At 39.0% G+C, this 23,416-nt stretch overlaps 1 protein-coding gene across 1 annotated transcript in view; it reads left to right on the forward strand.

The window, feature by feature from the left end:
- The first annotated feature begins 694 nt into the window (after nucleotides 1-694).
- Nucleotides 695-23,416, forward strand: part of LOC108431810 (neurexophilin-4) — an 83,990-nt gene continuing 61,268 nt past the window's right edge. The window contains exon 1 of the mRNA XM_017705181.2: nucleotides 695-1,062. Coding sequence (XP_017560670.1) covers nucleotides 1,009-1,062 — 54 coding nt within the window. The 5' untranslated portion in view covers nucleotides 695-1,008. The remainder of the gene's footprint in view (nucleotides 1,063-23,416) is intronic.

Here is a 23,416-nt window from a genome sequence, read left to right on the forward strand (position 1 = left end):
AGAAACAGAGTCGGCAAGAGAACGATGTAGAGTAAGAGAAAGAAGTACATAAGTACAGAAAGAAAGAAAGAAAGAAAGAAAGAAAAAGAAAGAAAGAAAGAAAGAAAGAAAGAAAGAAAGAAAGAAAGAGAATCGAGTGAGGAGAAAGAGACAGAGAGAAAAAAAGATAAAGACATGGTGAGAGGAGAAAGAGGGCAAAATGGAGCTTCCATAAGAGGAACAGAAAGAGAGGAAAAGGTAAGAAAGAAGAGCATTGAGTGAGAAAAGAATGAGAATAAAGAAAGAATAAAGGAAAGCGAGACCGAGACGGGAAAGGAAAAAAGTGTGAAGACAGAGAGAGAGAGAGAGAGAGAGAGAGAGAGAGAGAGAGAGAGAGAGGAACATACTGTTTAGAGAAAGGGGAAGAGAAAAACGTGAGAAGGTGTGAGAGAGAGAGAGAGAGAGAGAGAGGAATGAGAGAATAGAAAGGCGGAGAGAAAGAGGAAACTACGACAGAGAAAGTGAGAAAGAAAGAGAGACGGAGAGGAAAAGAAGATAAAGAGACAGAAGAGCGAGAGAAGCGGAGAGAGAGAGAGAGAGAGCGAGAGAGAGAGAGAGAGAGAGAGAGAGAGAGAGAGAGAGAGAGAGAGAGAGAACCCCGACTCCGTTTGTTGTTAAAGCCCATCTCTCCGTGAGGGGGGCGGGCTTTAGCTCGCGCGCCGCTGATAACATCAGTTTTCCACAAGTTGCCGCCGCTCACGCGCCAACTTTTCTGCGCTCCTCAAACCGTCAGCACAACTATGGATGTGTATGACAGCCGCTATCAGGACTTCAGAAGCTGAACCCCGGCGGTTCTCCTGACTCTGTAACTTCACTCCTGCGCGTTTATTTAACGGGGAAACCGCACGAACCGACCAGCGCTGCTCTGTTTGTTCCTTTGGCCGCCGGTTTTGTTGGCGAGCGTGCTGCTCGGTGTATGTTCACTCAACGGGACTAATACTCAGAGGGAGGTCGCTCTCGGAAGGTGCCATGAGGCTGCTCTGGTGGAGCTTGTTCATCCTGAACCAGTGGATTCTGCGAAAGGTATGGAGCTCTTGCCTTCTGACCCTCTAAAGCGTGTCAAAGTGGACTGAGACAGGACCGAGAGAGCTGTACATTCACGCTAAGCTAACCTGTTCAGTGAAACTTTTCTCACTCCCAGTGTAATGTGATTCCTTTGATAGCTTTCAGGAGATTAGAGTCGGCTGATACTACAGCGTAGTGAGTTAAGGGGCTTATACAGCGCACTCAGCACATCTCTGGGGCGACAAAAAGCTTCCTCCTCCTTTTTTTCTGCTCCTTTAAACCGGCTCACTTTTTTCCCCCTTTCCTGCCTGCGATTTTCTCTCCTCACAGCTGGCACATTGCGCTATCATCTTATCAAACAAGCCCCCAGCAACTGCCTTTAATTTTCCTCTGAAGTTGAGGATATACTTGCCCCGAGCTTGTTTTATCTCCTCATCGCCATTTACACAGTAGAGGGTTCACTCATTGAAGTGTGCTCGAACAGATTCAAGCCAAATGAAACGCATTTGACTTCATTATCTACGGACTCTGCCTTCTTTTGCTGGTGACTGAGTGTAAATAGGGTTCGCCTTTCACAGAATTGTGCTGTACTGTAGAACTGAAGCTCTTTCTCAGTTGGATATGTGATAAACCTGTGCTGTAAGGAGTCTGTGTGTTAGGTTCATGACCACTAACCTCTTTTTCAAGCTTCTGACCCTGGAATCTGATTATAGCTTAAACAGATCTATGCACAGGCATCTATACGCTATATAGGTAATAAACAGACCTACGCTGTTAGAAATAAAGGTTCTGTGCAGGTCAGTTTTAGTTCATCAAGGTACAAAAAATGTGAATGTTCCCTCAAAGGTACAGCAGTGGTTTTAAGGTCCAATTGTGTATCTTAAATGACTTTTTTTCAGCTGAAAAGTACACATTTGTATTTTTTTTCATAACCTAATGTTTTAAAACAGAACAATACAGTAAAAAGCCTGGAGACGAGGCGGGGTTTGTGGAGTCGATTTGATTTAGGAAATATAATTTCATTAGATTATGGTACAGTTATGTTCCCTGAATAAAGGTACTGAGATGTACCCTTGAGGGCACCACCCAAGTGACTAGAGGGGTACGGCCACAGTGGCAGGTTTAACACCAGAGTGTAGCGCATAGTGTGAATTTGCCATTGTAGGTCCTTTAGCCTTCTGAATTCTGGTGAAGTTATGTGAAGTGTAGGACCGTAAGTGTGAGTGAAATGATGTAAGAACCATAGTCATGATGTCAAGAACGTACTGGACTCATTTCGCTCTATAATTAAAGTCTCAACATGCTGACGACACGTAAAAAAAAAAAAAGGAAAAGGAGTTTGTCACCTGAAGCTTTGTGTGCTGATTTGCAGCTGTCTGGGGACCGTGCTACTCAAAAAGCATTTTCATCTTTAAAAGACTTTATTTTCCTCTTTGTCATGCAGTGTAAAATCATTCTCGCACTGAACAAACAGCTGCTCCTGTCTGCATACACCCTCCACCCACCGCCCCCAAAAAAAAAAAAAAAAGTTAGTGAGAATTCTTTCTTCTTTCTCAAAAGCACGCTGGCCCGCTGCTCGGTCGCCTCCGTTTTAAGATCTTTTGAGGATTTCATGGGAGATTTTACCAATGCGTTTTCAAAATTAGACAGACCCGGTTTGCGCGTGCTATTTTTACACCCCCCCATACTGCAGCTTATTGATGATCCTATTACCTCCCAATGCGACTGTGATCATTTCGTCATGACCTGCCCGTAAATCTGCAGCCTTGTGTCACAACCTTGGACTGCCATCCAGACAGCAGGCAGAAATATGTCTTGGACCACCGGCGCCGTGGCCCGGCGTATTAATGCCTTCACTCTGTCATCAGCGTTTTCATTAAACATGCAGTTATGTGCTCAAGGAAATCTTGTGTTCAGGAATTTGAAATGTTTAGGTGATGAAAGGAGAGGGAGCGGCAAAGGCTGATGATAGATCTGCCCACCAACACCACGCACTTCATTATTTGAGTTCACTTTTGCAGTCATTTGAAGGCCCACGGTTAAGAGTTATTGTTTTGGAGCTACTGCTATCTGTATCTATAAATGGTGGCAAAATCAGCAGCGTTCATAATGTACTCAGGGTACCAGCAGGAGGGTCTTCCCCACCCCTACACCCAAATATAATAATGCATCGCATTGGTAAACAAATTGTTTTCCTAGGTTTGACCATTATTGACCTTTTGCTACCTATAATCAAATCTGTATTTAATTAACAGGGCCATTTTAGAAGATAAAATCTAAATGTGCTCTAAAAATATATGCTGGTTAGTCATCTGCTGTTGTTATTTGGTCAAATTCTGGATATGTTTTTGGTTGCATGTTAAAAATTCAGATTTGCCTCTAACATGTTCTCAAGGCTGTGGCCACATGTCTCTGATCTCTGATGCATGCAGTGATGCTATCAGGATATCAGGTGACGGAGCTGCAGTAATTATTAATAGAATGATAATGATATGGCAGCACTATAATTATGACGTCCAACATGACCATTTTTCATTGTTATCGAGTGTTTGAAAGGCTCTTAGAAAAAGCTAATCCTGTTGTATGTGCATCAGTGTATTGGAGTGGAATAGCAGAGCCCACTTTGATAACACTGAACTGTATATTGCATGGATGTTAACAGCTTCTTGGTCTTTAATTTAATCCTCCTTAATTTTAAACCATTTGCAGTGTAAGAATTGCTCGTTTGTGAATTGCCAGTTGATGGACTTAAGGCTAATGAATAATAATGAATTGAGCAGGTCTCTATGGTAACAGATAATAGCCCCTACCACGGGTGAACCCCAAATCCTGTGATCATATGCAAAATTATTTATAATCAAACTCAGTTATGTGTTTGATGGAAATTGCTTTAAAGTGATGAGAAAACGCTGGATTCCATCCCATCTCGTTAGTGTGGTTGGGGCTCTGTCTCTGCATAGCCGACGCTATGAGCTCCTGTCCTTGTCTCTCAGAAATATGATGTCAAAGAACTGACTACTTCAGCCATAAGAGATTTCTCTTTCTAGGCCAGTGATGCATTGGTTGCACAGCTCTCAACAGAAGTGAGAAAGTTTTCATGCGATTGTGTCTCTCAGCACACCGCAACAAGAAGCACAAGCACGCTGTGGATTGTGAGATGATGGCCGTTGAGTGACTCTCAGCTGGACCATAAGCTGGTAATTAGTGGAGCTTTTATTCAACCTGGACGTGGTGTGCTAATGTTTGTTGTTATTGGATAGGGAGAAAATGACTATAGTGGGAACAGACTATGCAATCTATGTTATCTAATCTATTGATATGGGGGGAATCATTAGCTTATTTGTACAATGGTAAGGAAGAAAGTCAAGATTTGAATTGATTTTCCATTAAAAAAATAAGTCTCAAAGCTGCATAAGCCTTGCCCCTCCCACTTGACTCTAGAAAGCGCCCAGATCCCTCACATTGGAGATGCATTTCATGTTTTAAACGTACACGTTTTTTTTTTTTTTTTTAATGCTGTATTGAAATCGTCGCACCCTCATGGTAAGGCAACAAATGACAGAACGGAAAGAGGATGTTTAGGTATATGTCAAAAAGCATACACAGCAGAAAATGATGCAGGCAGAAAAACATCAGTGCAGTCACATTTATAGCTTCTGGTCAAGTAAAACCAGCCCAAGGTTTCTGCCCTGAGCAGGTGTATTTATCAAGCTCACTGTTAGTATGAGTGATGCTGACAGAACCAATAACAGCGCTGAGTTGCCAGTAAGCACCCAGTCAAACCCAGCGGCCCTCCGGCCCACCAATCAGATCTTCTAATCTACACTAAGTGCCCAATCAGGTGCGACAATTACCCCCAGCCCTCCCACCAGCTGCTGGGGCGAACAGATGTGTCTAATTTTTCAGTAGACCAGACCTCCCCGGGCATTCAGGGAGAGAGAGAGAAAGAGAGAGGGAGAAAACTGGGCTTGAAATCAGACCCTCCTGGAGGTGCCAGGAATGCCTGTGGCCAGCTGCTGCCTGGCCCAGGGACAGTGAGCCCCTGCATGGGCCAGAGGCTGTGCTCACTGCCCAACTCAGTGCCAAAGCCAGTGGGCATGCTGAGGTGTGGACACATAAAATACGGATTTAGCCAGATAACTCTTCCCTGACAATGGCATCATCTGAAACCAAGGAACTGTGTGTATGTGTGTGTATGTGTGTGTATGTGTGTGTATGTGTGTGTATGTGTGTGTATGTGTGTGTATGTGTGTGTGTGTGTGTGTGTGTGTGTGTGCATGTTCTTGGCATTGATACATTTTCTTTGTAGCGCAGAATGTTTAAATACTTGAGCTCAGGAGTTACAGAATGCAGTGAAACATCATGATGCGTGGATCTAAAACTGGCAATCCAGCTGCAGTGATTATGTAATGATAATTATAATAAGGGAGGCACAATGATTGCATTCATATTCATGGTATTGATATATATTTGCTTAAATATTAATATATTAAATTAGGATATTTGCTCATATATTTATTGCACTTCCAAAAAGTTTATGTAGGTGATACTGGGTTACCGCACTAAAATGTCTGTGTTTTATGTGTTTTACTGAATTTAACAGTAATCTTTTACAGCTAAATGTAATAGTACTAATTTGTAATGCTAATCTAAGTGGATTTAGTCCCTGTTCATACATTTTATGGTTTTAGTTTATGTAACTGTTTATGAGAAAGGTATAGAAGGCAGTAGATATTCTGTATGTATGTGCCAAGCCAACTAAGATACACGTCACCAAGCAGATAACATGGACCCCCCTCTACCTTCTGTATTACTCAGCCCCCTGTACATCATGCCTCACTACAATTACACCTTCCAGACACAGTGAGAGGGAACCCTAATAAATGACTATGTCTAAAAAGGAATCTGAAATTATTCCCAGCTGTGCAACTCACACCATGTAGCAGGATCGGAAACGCCTACACCCATGTGAATATCACCCAGAGAGCACAGGAGGTGGGTAAAGGATTACTCTCTAAGAACGAGTAAATGAAGGAATGAAAGAGTGAAGGAGTGCTGCATACAGAGGCTGACGGTGGGGGTGAATGGTGGACAAGAGCCCTTATATATTGCCACACAATTATTACCAGTGAGGTATTCTTGCAATAATGGTGGGAGGGAAAATGAAACACCTGATAGGGGAACCGATAAAGGGAGATCACCAGTGCGTTCATCAAACTGAACCCCACCCCCATTTGTCCCCAGTGTGGAGAGAGAGAGACAGAGAGGTACAAAGGTCTCCGTAGTCCACCTTCTTGTGTGATGTGCATCTTTGTCATGAGCTGTTTTGCATGAGATAATGAAGCCACAGGGAGAGAGAGGTGGAGGGCACCTGAGAGGAGGGAGAAAGGTGGAGCAATGGACACAGAGAAGAGCTGGTGAAAGAAAAGAGAAGGTGTGAAGGTACAGCAAAATGAATAGTACAGAGATATACAAGACAGACAATCATTTGAAATGAAATGGAGAGAGAGAGAGAGAGAGAGAGAGAGAGAGAGAAGTAAGACCTAATACGCTAATACTCATGATCTCCATTGTCCCTCTTTCTACCTAGCAGTAGCAGAGGTGGAATTTTATTTGGAGGGGGGGGCTTGTTACAGACTGAGTGGGCCAGCTAGTAGTCACCAACTAGCCAAATTCAGTATAGTTAAATCATTACAAACTTATCCACTCATTACCAGAGGGGATATGAATATTAAATACACCATATGATTGCTTTCCTCATATTTAACAGACTAACACTTACAGCTGGCAGCATACAACAGCAGGTAGGGGCTAAACAGCCACAGACCCTGGTTGCAGAACATTAGACCACTTAGTTGAAGCAATGTTCTTGTCACTTTTTCACAGTATTGAACTTTGTTTTCTTTATTATGGTCAACTATTACAATCAGTCAGCTGAGTAACTAATGTTTTCAAAACATTTTACACATTTTTTTTTACATTTGTCTCAGAAACAAATTGTGAGCATTGACTCATAAATCAATCATTGTTTTCTAACATTCATCAGTAAGTAAATGTGGAACAGGTGAACAATCAGTGTTTGAGTTTCTTTTGAGAGACTTTTCTGGAACTTTGTCAGCTCGAGCCAGGATCTGAACCTAATTAAGGTCAGATGTGTGTTGCCAAACCTTAATTGTGATAGGAAACTAGATGAAAAGAGAAAGAGGAGAGAGAGCGACAGGAAGCAGAGAAGTGGTCAGTCCTAGTTAAGATTGCATTAGTGGCCTAGTTAGTGCCTCTGCAGTCATCAGAGAGGCACAGATGAATGTTTCACTTCCTAATACACACAAGATACATATCAACGAGGGCACTGCTGTGCTTGTGTATATGTACACTATATATGTCCAACATCTTGTAGACACCTGCTAATTTAACATTTCTTCTGAAGTCAGGGGCATTAATAGAGAGTTTGTCCCTCTTTGCTGCACTAACAGCCTGTACTCTTCTGGGAAGGCTTTATACAAGATGTTGCATTAATGAGGTCAGCTACTCCAACTCACACCAAAGGTACTCGATGGAGCTCCACATTACGCAGTCTGGCTCGAGTTGACGTTTAGCATTGCGGATGGACAGTTGAATGCTTGTGAACTCTGAATTCACTTTTTCTGAGGGTCTGGATACTTTCAATGATGTTGAGGTCTGAACTCTGCCTATTTACTTTCCCTTGTAACAGCTTCTTGACATCTACACATCCTTTCAACCCATAGAGCTGTTGTCTTCTCACAGAGGAAGGATGGATAGAAACACCTGTGGATTTTTTCAGATCTCTTTTTCAGTGAGAGTGGAGCTTGATTTCTCCTCTCTCTCAAAGATGAAAGCTTAAAGTACTATTTATCTGATTGGGACAGTTTTGGTTTTCTCCCAGGTTTTGTACAGTTGTCTGGAGCCCCATCTTCTCTGTATATTTTAATCTTTTTTCTCTTTGTGCTTACAGACCAGTTTATGTGGAAATTGAATAAATGAAGGGAGGTCTCTGACTTTTACACAGGACTGTATGTCTAGTCAGAACTGTATGAATAAATCTAGTAGCCTGCTGTCTGTGTGTGTATGAGTTTCTATTTGCTGTTGCAAGACAGTGTGTGTGTGTGTGTGTGTGTGTGTGTGTGTGTCTGTTTGTTTTTCGGTGTGTAGTCTGGCTGAGTGGACAGCCTTGGTTTTCCTCCGTGTAGAGTGTGATTAATAGTGACACACCTGCAGTAAATATATGACCGTGGATTTTCATGCAATGAAATATTAAGGAGTAATCCGAGAGATGCCGAATGCCATAACTCAACCGTGCTCAGGGTCGGGACACACACACACACACACACACACCCACACACACACACACACACACACACACACACACACACACACACACACACAAACAGGACACACACTTCAAGGATTAGTTTTTATCATTTTTTAAAATCTGGCTTGTAAAGCATTAATTTAGACATACATTTAATTTATTGAACAGAGAAGGAGAGGGAGGGTGGACAGAGGGAGAGAAGGCAGTTGTTTTTGACCTGATGTAAGCCATGTGGTATTTATAGAAATATAATAGCGGTGCTAATAAATAAAAAAAAAGAAAATCTGCCCAAAATCCTGGATCTCAGCTTAGCAGACATATAAGCGTGCAAGGGTTGGTAATAAAATATAAACATATATTAAAGCCCTTGTACCACACAGAATTAAATCCTGAATCGAACCGTGTCACAACAGGAAAGAACACAGAAAAAATGTCTTGACATTATTTCATCTCCGATGTTATTGAGGATGTGGCTTTTTGCTCAGTGTTGGGCTTCAGGCTTTGTCCAGTAGAGGGTAATATCTTCTTTATTTTAATGAATATATTACATTCTATTCGAGAAGGGACAGTATTGGTCAGAGCAGTAGCATTCAAACATGTGTAATAACTCTTTTCAGTGAGCACTGCCCAACTGCATGTTTCATTCTAAAGAGGGCATAATCAGTCCTGTTTACTTAGATTTAGTGCGGATGTAGTGAACAAAAATGAACAGAAATCTTTTTTTATAGTTTTTGATAATATTTTTAAAATGTGACACTACTGGTGCTTTTTAACTTTGCAAACTTTAGAAAAAGAAAACATTATCTTTAAGTAGCATGATATAGGTATGGGCAGTGTGACAATAATTATTGTTATTGTTATAAATTACATCATATTAAGTCACAGTAGGCACAGTAGTTATGAACATATCATAGATATTGCCAGTACTTAAATACACTTCCCAACTGCATATTTTATTATAAAGAGTGCATAATTAACCATGTTTAATTAGATTTAGTGCATCACTAAATCTGACTAAACCAGACTTGGAGGAACACATCCATGGCCTTGATTTCAAGCAGGATTGATTACTGTAATGGTCTCCTAACTGGACTCCCAAAAAAGACAATCAGACAGCTTCAGCTGATTCAAAATGCAGCTGCCAGAGTCTCACTAGGAGAAAAAGATGGAAACACATCACTTCTGTTCTTAAATCCTTACACTACTAGAGTAGTGCTACAAGTACTAGAGTAGTGCTACAAGTACATTACAGAATAGACTTTAAGGTCCAATCAATAAATTGCTCAGTGGTGCAGGACCAGCATCTTTAATCTAATATGCTGCAGCGATATGAGTCCAGCAGGACCCTCAGATCAGTAGGAACTAGTAAGTTAGTCCTGCCTAAAGTAAAGCCTAAATATAGAGAAGCAGCGTTTAACTACCATGCTGCTCCTAAATGGAACCAGTTGACAGAGATAATTAGAAGAGCTCAGATACCAGACACTTTTAAATCAGGGCTTAAAACTTTCCTATTTCAGCAGCTTTCAGCTCAGTTTAAAGCACTATTAGTGTTTCCAGCCCTTCTCCTCTGTAACAGAACTTTATAATCCTAATTTAATTTTTAATGCTTCATTTGATTTTTAATTATCCTAATTGAATTTCTAAGTTGGATTTGATTCTCTTTTGAATGTATTGTTTTAATCATGTTTTTAATTTCTATTCTACTTTTTAAATAACTATTCTCATTTGTAAAGCACTTTGAATGACAGCAGTGTGTGAAAGATGCTGTATAAATAAACTTGCCTTGCCTTTTGTTGAATTGAAATAATTGTATTCATAATTTTTTAGCATTTTTTTAAAGTTGTGGCACTACTTTTTCTCTCATGTGATATTATATTTTTGCTATATCTCCCACCAATTTTGTTGCAAGGACCTATATTATATGATTATGTTGTAATGATAATTGTTTAGGGGAAGTTAAATGTTTCTACCAATTTATAGCTGTAAAAATGTAAAAAGTTTTGATGTCCATAGATGCGATTCCATGAGAAACTGGATGAACCAACTACTGACCAACATATGACCAACTACTCCATTTCTGCATAAGAACAGAATTCTGTTTAGACCTGAGGGCTGACAGTAGGTTCATGATTATATGACCAAAAACTAAAAAGTGGGTGAAATGACTGGAATATACAGTTGTATGCAAAGGTTTGGACACCCTTGGTCCCGTTACATGTTTTGTTATGAAAATAAGTAAACATGTCCTGTACAGAGAACACACGTCTGCACATTTTAATATGCAATTACTGTTTATTTACTGAATTTAACATATTGGGGAAAAAATATATATAAAATGTGGCCTGTGCAAAAAACTAAAATTTGCCATGTTTAAGTGTGTTCCCTTTAGAGGATTCACATAGAAAATCAACAAAAATGTAACTTGACCAAGGATGTTCAAACCTTTCCAAACGACTGTATAATGATGCCCTACTGAAAGTTACATGTTTTAAGGACCTAAAAAAGCTATATTTACTGATCATTTCTAGCTCAAGTTAAGTGAATATGAGGTTTGGCTTGGTATAGATCCCGAAAGTCTCATCGCCGTGCATTACACTTTCTTGCTAACATGGACGGCTTCATTTTTCAGTAGGCCTGCGTATTAAAAGACATATTGTCTAATCTGCTTTCATGTGTATGATGATAAACCTATACCTAGTCTAGTCACACTATAAATTTCTTTCTGAAATTTATATTAAATTCATTTTTTTAAATGTATCATTGGTCAAAATGCTTTCATTGCTTACCATTGATTTCTAATATTGATTTTTACATGTGGAGTTTGAATTTGAATTTACAATACCCACATACATGCACACTAGTGAACACACACACTAGGGGCCAGTGAGCACACTTGCCCAGAGCAGTGGGCAGCCATATCCACGGCGCCTGGGGAGGAATTGGGGGTTAGGTGCCTTGCTCAAGGGCACTTCAGTCATGGACTGTCAGCCAAGGGGATCGAACCAGCAACCTTCCGGTCACAGGGCTGGTTATGTTATCTATTTCATGGACGTTGGATGAACCTGCACACCCTGATCTCTCTATACATGTCCCTCACACACACACATGTAAACACACAGTACCTCACCTCACTCTCTCCTCTCCTTCCTCTTCCTCCTCTTGGCTTTGAGGCTGGTGCTTTTATCAGGGCCTTGGTGAGGTTCTTGATTAGAATTTAGCCCAGGTCAGAATAATATATTTGAGACGAGTTCTGTATGCCGTATGCCTGCTTTGTACTGCTGCCCATGTGAAGAGAGTGAGAGAGAGTAATGTGTGTGTGAGTGTGTGTGTGTGTGTGTGTGTGTGTGTGTATTGGGCATAAGTCTGTGGGCAGTGCAGCTACGACTTCAGTGGTTCTGGTTGGAATGACTGTGTGCGTTTAGGTCCTTGGTGTATCTAGTTGGAAGGGAGATGGCAGCCTTCAGTGTTGAATAATATACACTCTCAGCTTGGGATATTCTTAATTAGACCAGAGGAAGGGAAGTGGGGGGAGGTTCAGTCCCAGGCCTTTAACTGAGTCCAAGTCTGCCCAGAGGAGACTCAGAGCTGAGGTCAGAGACAGAAAGAGAGAGAGAGAGGCAAATATAGAGGGGTTGCCTCAGATTTCACATCATGACATAGCTTAAACACTCTAATTCATGCTCTGCGCTTTGTCAGAGATCAGGGCTCTTTACAATAATCCATTTAGATTTTTTTCTTACTTTTAATTTATCTGCTGTGTTTCTCTAGATCTGGTATATTTGACCCAGTCTTATTAGTTCGCAGGCCTGTGTTTAGGGGTGTGAATCTCTGACCTCATCATAATATGATTTAGTTACACTGTAAAACATTTTACTGTAAAATTACGATAAATTACTGGCTGCTAGTTGTATTCATTCCACAGTAATTTACTGTAGTATATCAAAACTAAACAACAGAAAAATAACATAACAATAGGTATACTGTGACTCTGCAGTCCCCTTCACCATAGGATTACATTGATGTAGCTGCATTCTGCTGTACATGTATAGAAAAAGCTATAATTAAAATATGTAAATGTATTTTTATATTACAACTGTAAAAGTATTACAACTCCAGTAGCTGTTAATGTACTGTACTCCTACTATTAGTAATTGTACTAGACCTATGAAAAATGTTTAATAAAAAAAATGACTAAACATGACCAACACCTTACAAATGATCAGTTCTGATAAATAGTACCATTTTGTGAGCACCTTATTGTTCCAGCATTTACACAACTTAAATTGTTGTTTAATTTTATTTGTATTAAATAAATACGATACTAATTCACCGTAAAACGTTTAAGGGCTTTAAAACACAAAAACTTGAATTGTCAGAACAGAAACATTTACAGTCTCTGTTGCTGTTATTATACTGTGCAGTACAGCTCAACATTAACCTCACAGTAATTTGCTGTGTTAGTACAGAAAATCCATCCATCCATCCATCCATTTTCTAAGCCGCTTCTCCGTCAGGGTCGCGGGGTAGTACAGAAAATATGTTTAAGATAATTTCACAATAATACACTATTTTACTGTAGTGTTTAATATTATTAAATCCTGGCAATAGTTAACAGTGTATGATATGAATATGAATAGTGTAGCTTCGATTTTTCCGTTAACTGCATCCTATAGTGATTCTGTTACACTATACATATATATATATATATATATATATATATATATATATATATATATATATATATATATATATATATATATATATGGCAATATAAGGCAAAGGACCAGTAGTGCTACATTTTAAAAAATGCTATCAAAAACTGAGCACAATTTTTATTGAATATTTTGTATACTGTCTTGCCCTGAATCCAGTTAAACAGAACTAATTTTACTCTCTACATAGTGAAACATGCAGTTTCTCAGTGTTATACAAATAATGATGATCTCCAGAATGTGTTGAGGAAAGCATTTTCTATTGTATTGTAACAGAATTTAGCACTAAAGTGATACACAGTCATATTGTCCAGCCCTAGTAGTTAGCAAAATTTTGAACATTACCATTAAATACATGTTTTGTTTTAAATAAGTTAAGAAATCCTTCACAGGGAACAGACTTAAATATGACATTTTCAGTAAATTTTAATTCACAATTTCTTTATATATTTTTTTGAGTTAACTTAAATAAAACATAAAATACAAAATATAAAATGTGCCAGAACTTTTGCACAGGCCACATTTTATCTTTTATTTTTTCCAATATGTTCAATTCAGAACAGTAATTGGGCATTAAAACATGCAGAAGTGTGTTCTCTGTAAAGGGTGTATTTACTTATTTTCACCAAAAAAATCAACAAAACATGTCAACTCATGGGGCGCCCAAACATTTGCAAACAGCTGTATACTGCAACACTTTGGTAGAGATGTAACAGCAGTGTTCAGATACAGCGTGACTGCATTTACTGACTCAAATCACGTACATCATAAAACTGCAACACAGGTTGATCAAAATTGCAATAATAAATTGGACGATTGCCGAATGTGTGTTTGGATCAAAACTCGGCAGATTCCCTCCCCCTACCTGTCATCTTTTTATATCATAATAAGAGTGCATGCATGCGTGTGTGCGTGTGTCTGTGTCTGTACTGGTGCTTCCCTTCTCAGGGATCTTGGTGTCAGATAGAGATTTTTTCTATCTTGGCCACCTGAAAGTTGATCATGCGTAAATAACCGCTGAATTGTGTGCAGCTGCTCGAGCGTGTCCATCCACTCTCACACAGAAGCTCATCTGGACTGTCTTTACCACACTACGTCTCCATATGCTGTCTCCAGCGCTCACTTTGTATTAGACATGTCCCATAGGATGTGAGTGTGTGCTCCTATAGTTATTGTATATGATAAAATAGTAGCAGTGAGAATGTTCCATGATAGACACCTGCTTGGCACAATGAAGTTAGTAGTGTTAATATCCCTCCACATGTCAGTCACAGTCAGCCCATGAAGGAAACATCATGCACTGTATAAGACATACTTGTGTACTTTCAGTAGTTTATATGTGGAATGATGGATAATACATCCTTGTAATGACCCTTGTTTTTACCCTTCATAGGTTTTTGCTATTGACCATGCAGGCCTAATGTCACCTTGTTAAATGAATCAGTGGTACCTGATGCAGTCATCATCTTGGAAAATATGGTACAAATCTTTTAGCTTACTGTAGAGTACTGAGTACCAAAGTTAGTGTATTTCCTTTTAGTTCGATCCCCTGTTTTACCCTTTAAATGTGTCCTTACCGTGATGTGTTAAGCAGTTGTTGGTGACCCATGACCTCATTTCCTCTGCTTCTTCCGTTTTTAATAGAAATTGACAAACAAAATATCAAAATATAACAAAATCAGGGTTGTAACAATAGAACTTATCATATTGTATGTAATTATGTCTGACCATACCGCATTACATTGCATAACTGTATAAGACTATAATGTAAACTTGTGGCTAGCATGTTAGGTGGTGGCTAGAGTGTTAGATCAGGACACTCTAAAATTCACTCAGATTTTTCATTAAATTTTTTATTGAAAAATGTCTCAGTTTGAGATGCCGCTGTATTGCGGAGCACTGTAACCTTACACAAAATATATTGCTGTTATTGGTTCAGAACATTGTATCTCCAAAATTGTAACTTTACAGGACAAGGTAAAAACATACTCTACTTTTAATGTAAGTAATTTCAGGTCATTTAATTTGGTCCAATCATCATGGAATTTACAGACAATATACAGGACTATGGGTATTTTCAAATGATGTCGAAAACTGAAAAATGATAAAAATGGAGATATGAGGTTTTGTTCTGACAGCAGCGATATATTATGGTATTATTATATTTTGCTATTATTGATAAATCTTTGGATAGTTCTACACCATTTGTAGACCAGTTTGTTGTTAAGGCTTTTATGATGACATGATGAACAGTGTACCTTCTTAATAAGAAAACTACCTTATTGTCAAACCAATAGTGATTATTTTTCAATTTGTGTAATAATATACATAACAGTGAAAAATGCAAAAAGAGGTTAAGACAAAGCAGGACTCACTAAGTCAAGTTATCACATCTGATTGACAAATAGGTAAACATAAGAAAGCAATAAACATGTAAAAATAGACTTAAATCACAATTTGTCACTGGGGCAGTACCCCTCTTGTCACTGGGGGTGGTACCCTCAAAGGTACGTCTCAATACTTTTAGTCAGGGAACATAACTGTACCATAGTCCATTGAAATTATATTTTCGAAGTTGTACTGACTCCACACACCCTGTCTTGTCTCCAGGCTTTTTATTTTATTGTTCTGTTTTGAAACGTTCAGTTATGAAAAAGGGCGTAAATGTACTTTTCCACTGGGAGAAACTTACATAAGGTACACAACTGGACCTTTAAACCACTGTTGTACCTTTGAGGGTACACATACATTGTTTGTACCTTGATTAACAGAAACTGTACCTGCATAGTACCTTTATTTCTAACATTGTCAAAGAAATAATAAACGGAAAGCTGTTTTCCCTTTTAGCAGAATACTTCGTGGTTTGTAAACTTAAACATGCAGTTTAAAAATCCCTAATAGTGCATATTTTAATCTCTCCTACTAGCCAAGCATATGCATTTTTTGCCACATAGGATTAAATTAATGTAAGGCTGCTACAAATTTTTGATAAAATTTGTTAAATTCAGCAGAGAAAGTCAGGGGAGTGCTGAGAGTTATAGACCAGTCCTGAGCCCCAAAGGAGCCTAATATGTTTTTTTAAACTTTTAAACTTAAAAAAAAAAATCATCTTACATAATGATGACATTTTTATCAATCATTATATCTCCCACTTGTGTGCAATTGAGTGTTGAATCAACGTCAATCTTCCATGTCAACAATCTGGTTGATCTTCGCTCAGTTAATTTTAATTAAATTCGTCCAAAAAAAGAGAGCAGATGTGCTTCAGTGGTTGTATCATATATTAAAGCAAGTTATGACACTTTCTGTTTGATGGACATGATCAAAAACATTTGCATGAGGTCATCATTCACACTGGATATATGCTGCTTAAAATTTCAGCATCCTCAACCCAAAACACCTTCCTGCGTCCTTAAAATGTGACAATTAAAATACATCAATTTATGGCTTTTTGCCTGTTAAATGGGCCTTTCCTGTTAAAGCTGCGATGGTATCTCAGTGGTAGTCAGAGGTCGAGCTGTCGAAACTCCATTTCTAACAGTCTGTATTAGAGCTCTAATTTGAGTCAATAATGTTGGTCTTAAATTGCTCAGTTCAGTGTAAATGTTTTGCCTACTGCTCTGGTTTGCTAGCTAGCAGCTCTTCACTGCATTTATTTCATGGAATACACGACAGTGTACTGGTTAATGAGCTGGCCGTCTGGGGCGGAAAGAGCCTTGTCAAAGACTTGGCACATGCTCAGGTTTTTGAGCAGCTTAAACTTGGTCATATAGAATCTAAAACTTCCTCACTCACTCTCAAAAGTTAAAAAAGATGGCCAATCTGGTGAGGATCAAAATCAAAAGTTGCTTTTTATGTCACCCACCTATCACTGAGAGAAAACGCTCAGCTACCTCAGACACCATGTTTCACTTGGAAATGTGTCATTCTCAAAGGAGAATGTGCTATGATTTCTGATTCAAGGCTTCCTAGTTTATCTTTTTCAGATAATGCATGCACACATGGTTTGGAATTGTTCAGTTTAATGCATTTTCATCTTTTGCCCTTTTTTGAAAACTAGTAATTAATTTATTTAATAGTCAAAATTACTCTACTACTAATAAAATCCATACCTGCAGGCCTTGGTGTATATGCTGAAGTATGTAACAGTTGGTCAGCAGCACACTTATGTGTTTAAAATTTACCATAAGCATCTTTATCTATCCATGCACAGATAACTTGAGAGCTGAAGATGAACAGATCAGAAATGTGTTCAGTAATGACACACTGAAGCAAGCAGTCTGTTCTTCCTGGGTGTATGAAAGAAAACCTGCAACAGATTCTGTCTGTCCAAAGTGCTGGATAAGCTCTGAGATGAACACCCATGGCATCAGACATAACATCTGCAGTGTTTGACTCGAGGCTATTGAAAGGGAGGCGCTCTCAGAGTGTACTGTATGTGTAGCAGTGCATCAGCTTCAGCAGCAGTGCATGTACTACACTAAATAAAGTAAGAATCTACAGACGTTTGAAACGATTCCAAAAATGAAGGTGTAGTAGTCTGTATAGATGAGTTTGATGTGAATGAATACATATGCATGCTTTCTGAAGGAAAATGTGCCTCTGTGAATGACGGTGTTCGACTAATGACTGCCAAGTCTTTACTGCTGTGCGTGTTGTCAGGGTTGCAGGCTGTTGTAATCCTGCCTTGTGTTGCCTGTTACACACACATAAATCACACAGAGAGATTAAAATCAGAACACTGTGAGATTAACTGTCATGTTCCCTTGTAAATCGTAATTAGACAAAGAAAAAAAGGCACATAGTCCCGCTGCCTGCACTCTGTCACCACAGATGACCTTAAGGAAGCAACAAGCAGCTGCAGCGTATCTACAGTGAGCACACTTATCTACAGGATGGTGACTGTGGAGTAGTGGTTACGGGCCTGTCACTGAGAGTTGACGGTACTGGGTTCCCAGCAGCACATGCAGAAATATAAACCTTAAACCTTTTGCTATTTCCAGTGTCTAAGCAAAGCTCTTTAATCTCAAATTAATCAATACTGATTTGAAGGGCCAAAAGTTAAACAAATCTGAATCATTTTGGCCGATATGACTGTATTTTAAATTTTTGTATTATTTTATGCTCCATTACTTTCAGTTAAACTGTGCTTTACTGATTAAAACACTGTAACTGTAAACACTGCAGCTCACACTGCAAGTTTGAATCATTGATCATGTACAGACAAAGCCTGCGATTTACAGGCTCACACAGTACGAAAACGCTCTGTCTGATTGACATGCTGCGACATTGGTGCTCACACTGCACAAGAAACAGCTCACACGGACAGCTCTGTCTATGAACAGTTCCTAATGAGGCACTTTGAAACGTGCTGCACACCTGAGTGCCAAACACATATGTTGAGAAACTCAACAGCTTTGCTAACCTGTGCCACACTGTCAACTGTGGTGATGAAACATCAGGACGCAGGTCCCCCTATAACCTGTTTTACAAGTACAGTTTTTAAAAACCACTGTATTAATGTCTGTAGTTGCAACTCAATTCAGTGAAATAGCAAAGTCTACATAATGACTTTAATGCTGCAAATGTTCACTATTTGGCCTCCATTATGTTAGTTCACATGTGCTGATGCAGTGCTTGTGATTGTGTGTGGTTTTCGTGCAACTTGAAATCGGTCGAACTGTGAGACACGCAACCAGAATTTCTGACATGTCAGAAATGCATCTAATAGTCTGACTGCTCAAAGCTAGCTCATCTGGGCAGTTAATCAGTCATAGCTTCACTTCTCACATTACACAGCAAACAAAAGCCACTGAAACTGAATTTCAGCCCAATCGTTAAAATCAATGGACTAAATCAGGCTTAAAAACGGGCTAAAATTGCATAGCGTGAATCGCTTAAAATAGTTGTCTATTTGAATTGTCACACTTCATTACCTGAAATAAACAGCAGTAACTCACATTCTTCTTACATAATATTCATTTTGGAGTACTGGGAGTCAGACTACCCAGAATGCTTTGCAGTTCTCCTCTTAAACCCTTGCTACAGGAATTCGCCAGAGAATTTCTAGTGAGGACAAGTGCCGCTTAATAATGTCTTCCTAGTTTTTCAGACAATAAACAATAGTGATGCCCATTAAGTCTAAAATGAATGTGTTCCTATGGTGCTTTAGTGCATAATCATTGTTTGTATGTGCTTATTAATATTTATACAGAAAATGCACTCATTTCTCAGCACAGCACAGAACAGTATGAAACACACACAGACACACACACACACACACACACATTTTCTAAGTCGCTCATCCTTCTGGGTCTGGGGGAGCTGGAGTATATCCCAGCAGTCACTGGGCAGAAGACACAGTATAAAACATATTTCAAAATGGTTGTTATGTTTTTGAACTCCAGTTCAGCACTTTCTGTCAGTGTCTTATTCACGTTCATGACATCAGTGAGTGTGAACTGCTTTGCTCAGCTGAAGAGCTGGTCAGCTTGCAAATCAACACATAGTAGCAGCAATGCTGATGTGCTACTGCTCAAAACCTGTTTCTTGTACAAAAAAAACATTTTTTAGAGTTACATGTTTTTCTATGACAGTAATTTTATATGACACCAGTTTATTCCTTATTGCTGTTATATAGTCTAATAGGTGGATTCATACTGGTTTCATCAGTGGTAGAACAGATTTTATCCAACAATCAGGGAATTGAGTTTGAATCTTGCTAACAGTCTTTTATTGGCAGTTTTTTTTGTGAATTCCAATAAAAGCACTTAGTCAAAAAGTCAGTATCAGCTGATATTATTGGCCAACCAGTGTACTGGATGGGCTTTAATATACGTAATGTCTGTACACAAGTATTGTAAAATGTACATTATACATATTAAAACAAGTTTATTGTTTATGATCCAGTTATGCACGTACATAGTTAATTCATAGTCACAAGGCCATTCTGTGACCAGACAGAGCAAATCAAGACTTAACTATTTGTTATAGTCAACTTAAAGGAATACTCCAGTGTTTTTCAACCTTGTCTCCAAGATGAACTTTACAGGAGAAGGAAAAAGCCTTCTTTACTTTTAATGTAAGTCAGGGGAGCCAGACTTTTTTCCACATCATTTTTGGCCATTTATTTTGGTCCATTGATTATGAAATTTACACAAAATATTAAGGATAACAGGCGTTTTCAAATTATGTCAAAAACTGAAAAATGACAAAAATAGAGATACAAGGTTTTGTCCCAACAACAGCGATATGCTACATCTGTACTGTATTGTTGATTTATTACTATTCCAGTATTTTCTACATTTCTCTGCATGAAAAGAGAAAAGATTCTGCCTTTCTATTAGAATGCAATGGTCAGATCTTTGGCTCAAAGATGCTGGAGTATTCCTTTAAGAATTGTCCATTTACTGACTTGACTGTTGTGATTTGCAGAGTCTCCCTTATGAGACTTTCTGTGTGCATTTGTCAGTTGCCTCAGTGGACTCAGTGGACAGTAAATTTGCATATCGAGTCTGTATAACGTTTACCTGACAGTGGTTAATGTCACATGAGTGTACGTGGCTGCTTTTCAGTGATTAACAGCCGTAGTTTCTGCTAATTCTTATATCTCTTTGCGGAACCGGCTGTCAAGAAAATTAGAGGTTTGAAAGTGTCAACATCTAAGCTTTCAAGGTGCTAGGCCTTAAAATGCTTACATGAGCACTACTAAATGACAGTCACAATGACTGTGTGTGTATGTGTGTGTTTGTGTGGGTATGTGTGTGTGTGTGTTCATGTTCATGACAGTAATTCCTCTGTAATCCAGGATTACAATGTACTCTTGCAACAATGTCGATCACAGAGCAGAACACGTCTCCAACCTGGCATTTACACAAGCTCAGCTTTACTACCAATAACTGAACTAAAATCTAAGCCTCTAAGCCTTGAAAGGTGGGGGTTATAAAAGAGACCAGAACATCTTTTGAGAAGTCTGCATGTGGGCTGGTTTTGGGGGGGACAGACTGCTCCTGGTAGATAACCAACGATTTAGACTTTTTTCACGCTGCTCCCGGACGTGTAGACATCATGAGTCTTTCTTGTGAGAGCCTCTCTGACAGCCCTATTCGTCTTACCGTGATGTGTTAAGCTTTCAGCTAGTGAACCTCAGTCACCTTACGTGATTTACAGATTCAACTTCCACACAGCTGGCCTTGCCATATTTAAGAATAATATCCATACAATGATAAGAACCTCCACACTATTAATATTTTCTTCACATTTGGGACTCATAACAGCAACGAAATCAGGGCAGCAGTCACATAAAAGTTTCTCATTTTTTTTAAAAATCCACTCCATACAAGATTTGCTCTTGACTATAAGCTTGTTTTTAATTTAGTTTCAAAATTTTTTGTTGCCAAATGTTAGTTTTCTGATTTTTTTTTTTTAAAGCTGTAGTTGTTTTTGTATTAATTATGAAATATATTTTATTTTCTTCAGATTTAGTTTTTCTTAGTCTTAGTTTTTCACTATATGTCTACTCACCCCTTCTAGTTAGTGAAGGTTAGAGACGGGTCACCCTTTGCTGACACGGGTGCTCAGTTGCACACACACAGCTTGTAGAATCTCTAAGGAAAAATATTGCCGATAAACCTCTGAAGTCATGTTGTCAGTCAAGCCAGCTTCATGGCCATGTTAAAAACTCTGGGTCTAGGCTGATTTCTCTAAAAGAAAAATGAATGGAGTTTTCGAAAGTCACTACTAACGTGCACTGTGGTAAACAAAAGTGGAACTGCGTTCTCGGGAGTGATGGAGCTTCATGTAGTACCTCTGGGATGAGTTGGAGTCAGGTTTGTGTTTCAGAACTAATGATCCAACATCAATACCCAATTTTCAATGAGACTTGGTGATTTCCGGCAACAGGATGCAATGTGAATGTTGGTGACATGACAGAGTTTAGCCTAACTTTAAGCAAATTAAGAGCAAACAATTGCAGCGATCACCAATGGCAGGGTGGTACATACTGGTGGTTTTTTCGAATTTGTAGATATTTGTTCCTACTAGACATGAAAGGATGGTGGCAGTGTTTTCACCGCAGATAGAAAACAGTAATCACAAACACTAAACACTTTTCTTCACATACTGACTGCATGGACAGTAATGTATTTAAATTGATGGGCTTAAATTGAATAGAATTTATAGAAAAGCCTCTAGGATTGTCTCTAGGATTTTTATTTTTAGCGGGAATGCATAGAATTTGTGCTTGGCATCAATGAAACTATGGCAACCAAGGGTCAGCTTGGGTTCAGAAACACCCTCAGGCAATAAGCGACCAGACTTGTATACTTAGAGACCAGGCCCGGCCCATCGAGTCATCGGCACCTGGGCATATTTGTTTGTTGGGCCCCTACCCAGCTACATTTTTTGGGTGATCAGTTGGGCTGTAATGGTGCAGTTCACATTGCAGTTTGGACATCACAGTTCGGTACGAGTGTCATGTAGTCCCCACTGAGGTAGCTGTAGTGTGGGTCAATGTGTCCAGTGATAGATCAACTTCAGTTGTGATTTTGCTATGAGCAGAAAAAACTATATATTGTAAGACTTATTGTAATGCTGAATCTCTTTACAGATGCAAAAATGCAAACTACAAGCTGTGGACAAAGAAAATCCTTGTTTCATTTGTTTCATGTCAGTTTTTATAAATCCCATTTCTTCTGCATTTTTTATAGCTTGATAGCTGCCTTCATCAACTCTGACTCACTGTTCTAACACCTCAAACTCAGCCTCTCAGCTGATCAGGGATCTGGAGTTCAGAATGCTGCTGCAGTTACTGACCCTTGATAAACCTCATCATTTGGCACTAGCTACAGACGAAGGTTCCTCCATAGACCTTCACTGCTAACTTGCTATCGACCTAAAGCTTCAGGTTTCTGAGTGGAACTTGCGCTTGTGAAATTTGTTTCTGCATTATGTTCATTATTCTTTGCACATACTGTGTAAGCTAAATATGACTGCATAAACCGTACTGTAACATTGTACATGTACCATTACACCCTTTGGAGTCAAAACAATAGCAAGATTATGCAGATGTTAACAAGAGCACATGTTAACTTAAACCCAACAACTACTGTAACACCTAACTACCTAAACTGTCAGGTTCCTAAGCTAAAGCATACTGCCATGGTATCTGTGGCATTTTTTCCATCTATATCTTACCGCTGATGGTGCAGATCATTCAGAGTACAATTAAAGGAACACAAGCGCAATGCTAAAAACCCTGACAGCTTGACCAAGGTAATTGCGGATGGTGGAATGGTTCCTAAGCATTGATTGGAGGTTTGGGAAAGATGTG

The sequence above is a fragment of the Pygocentrus nattereri genome, chromosome 26 (assembly GCF_015220715.1).
Source record: "Pygocentrus nattereri isolate fPygNat1 chromosome 26, fPygNat1.pri, whole genome shotgun sequence".
Lineage (NCBI taxonomy): Eukaryota > Metazoa > Chordata > Actinopteri > Characiformes > Serrasalmidae > Pygocentrus > Pygocentrus nattereri.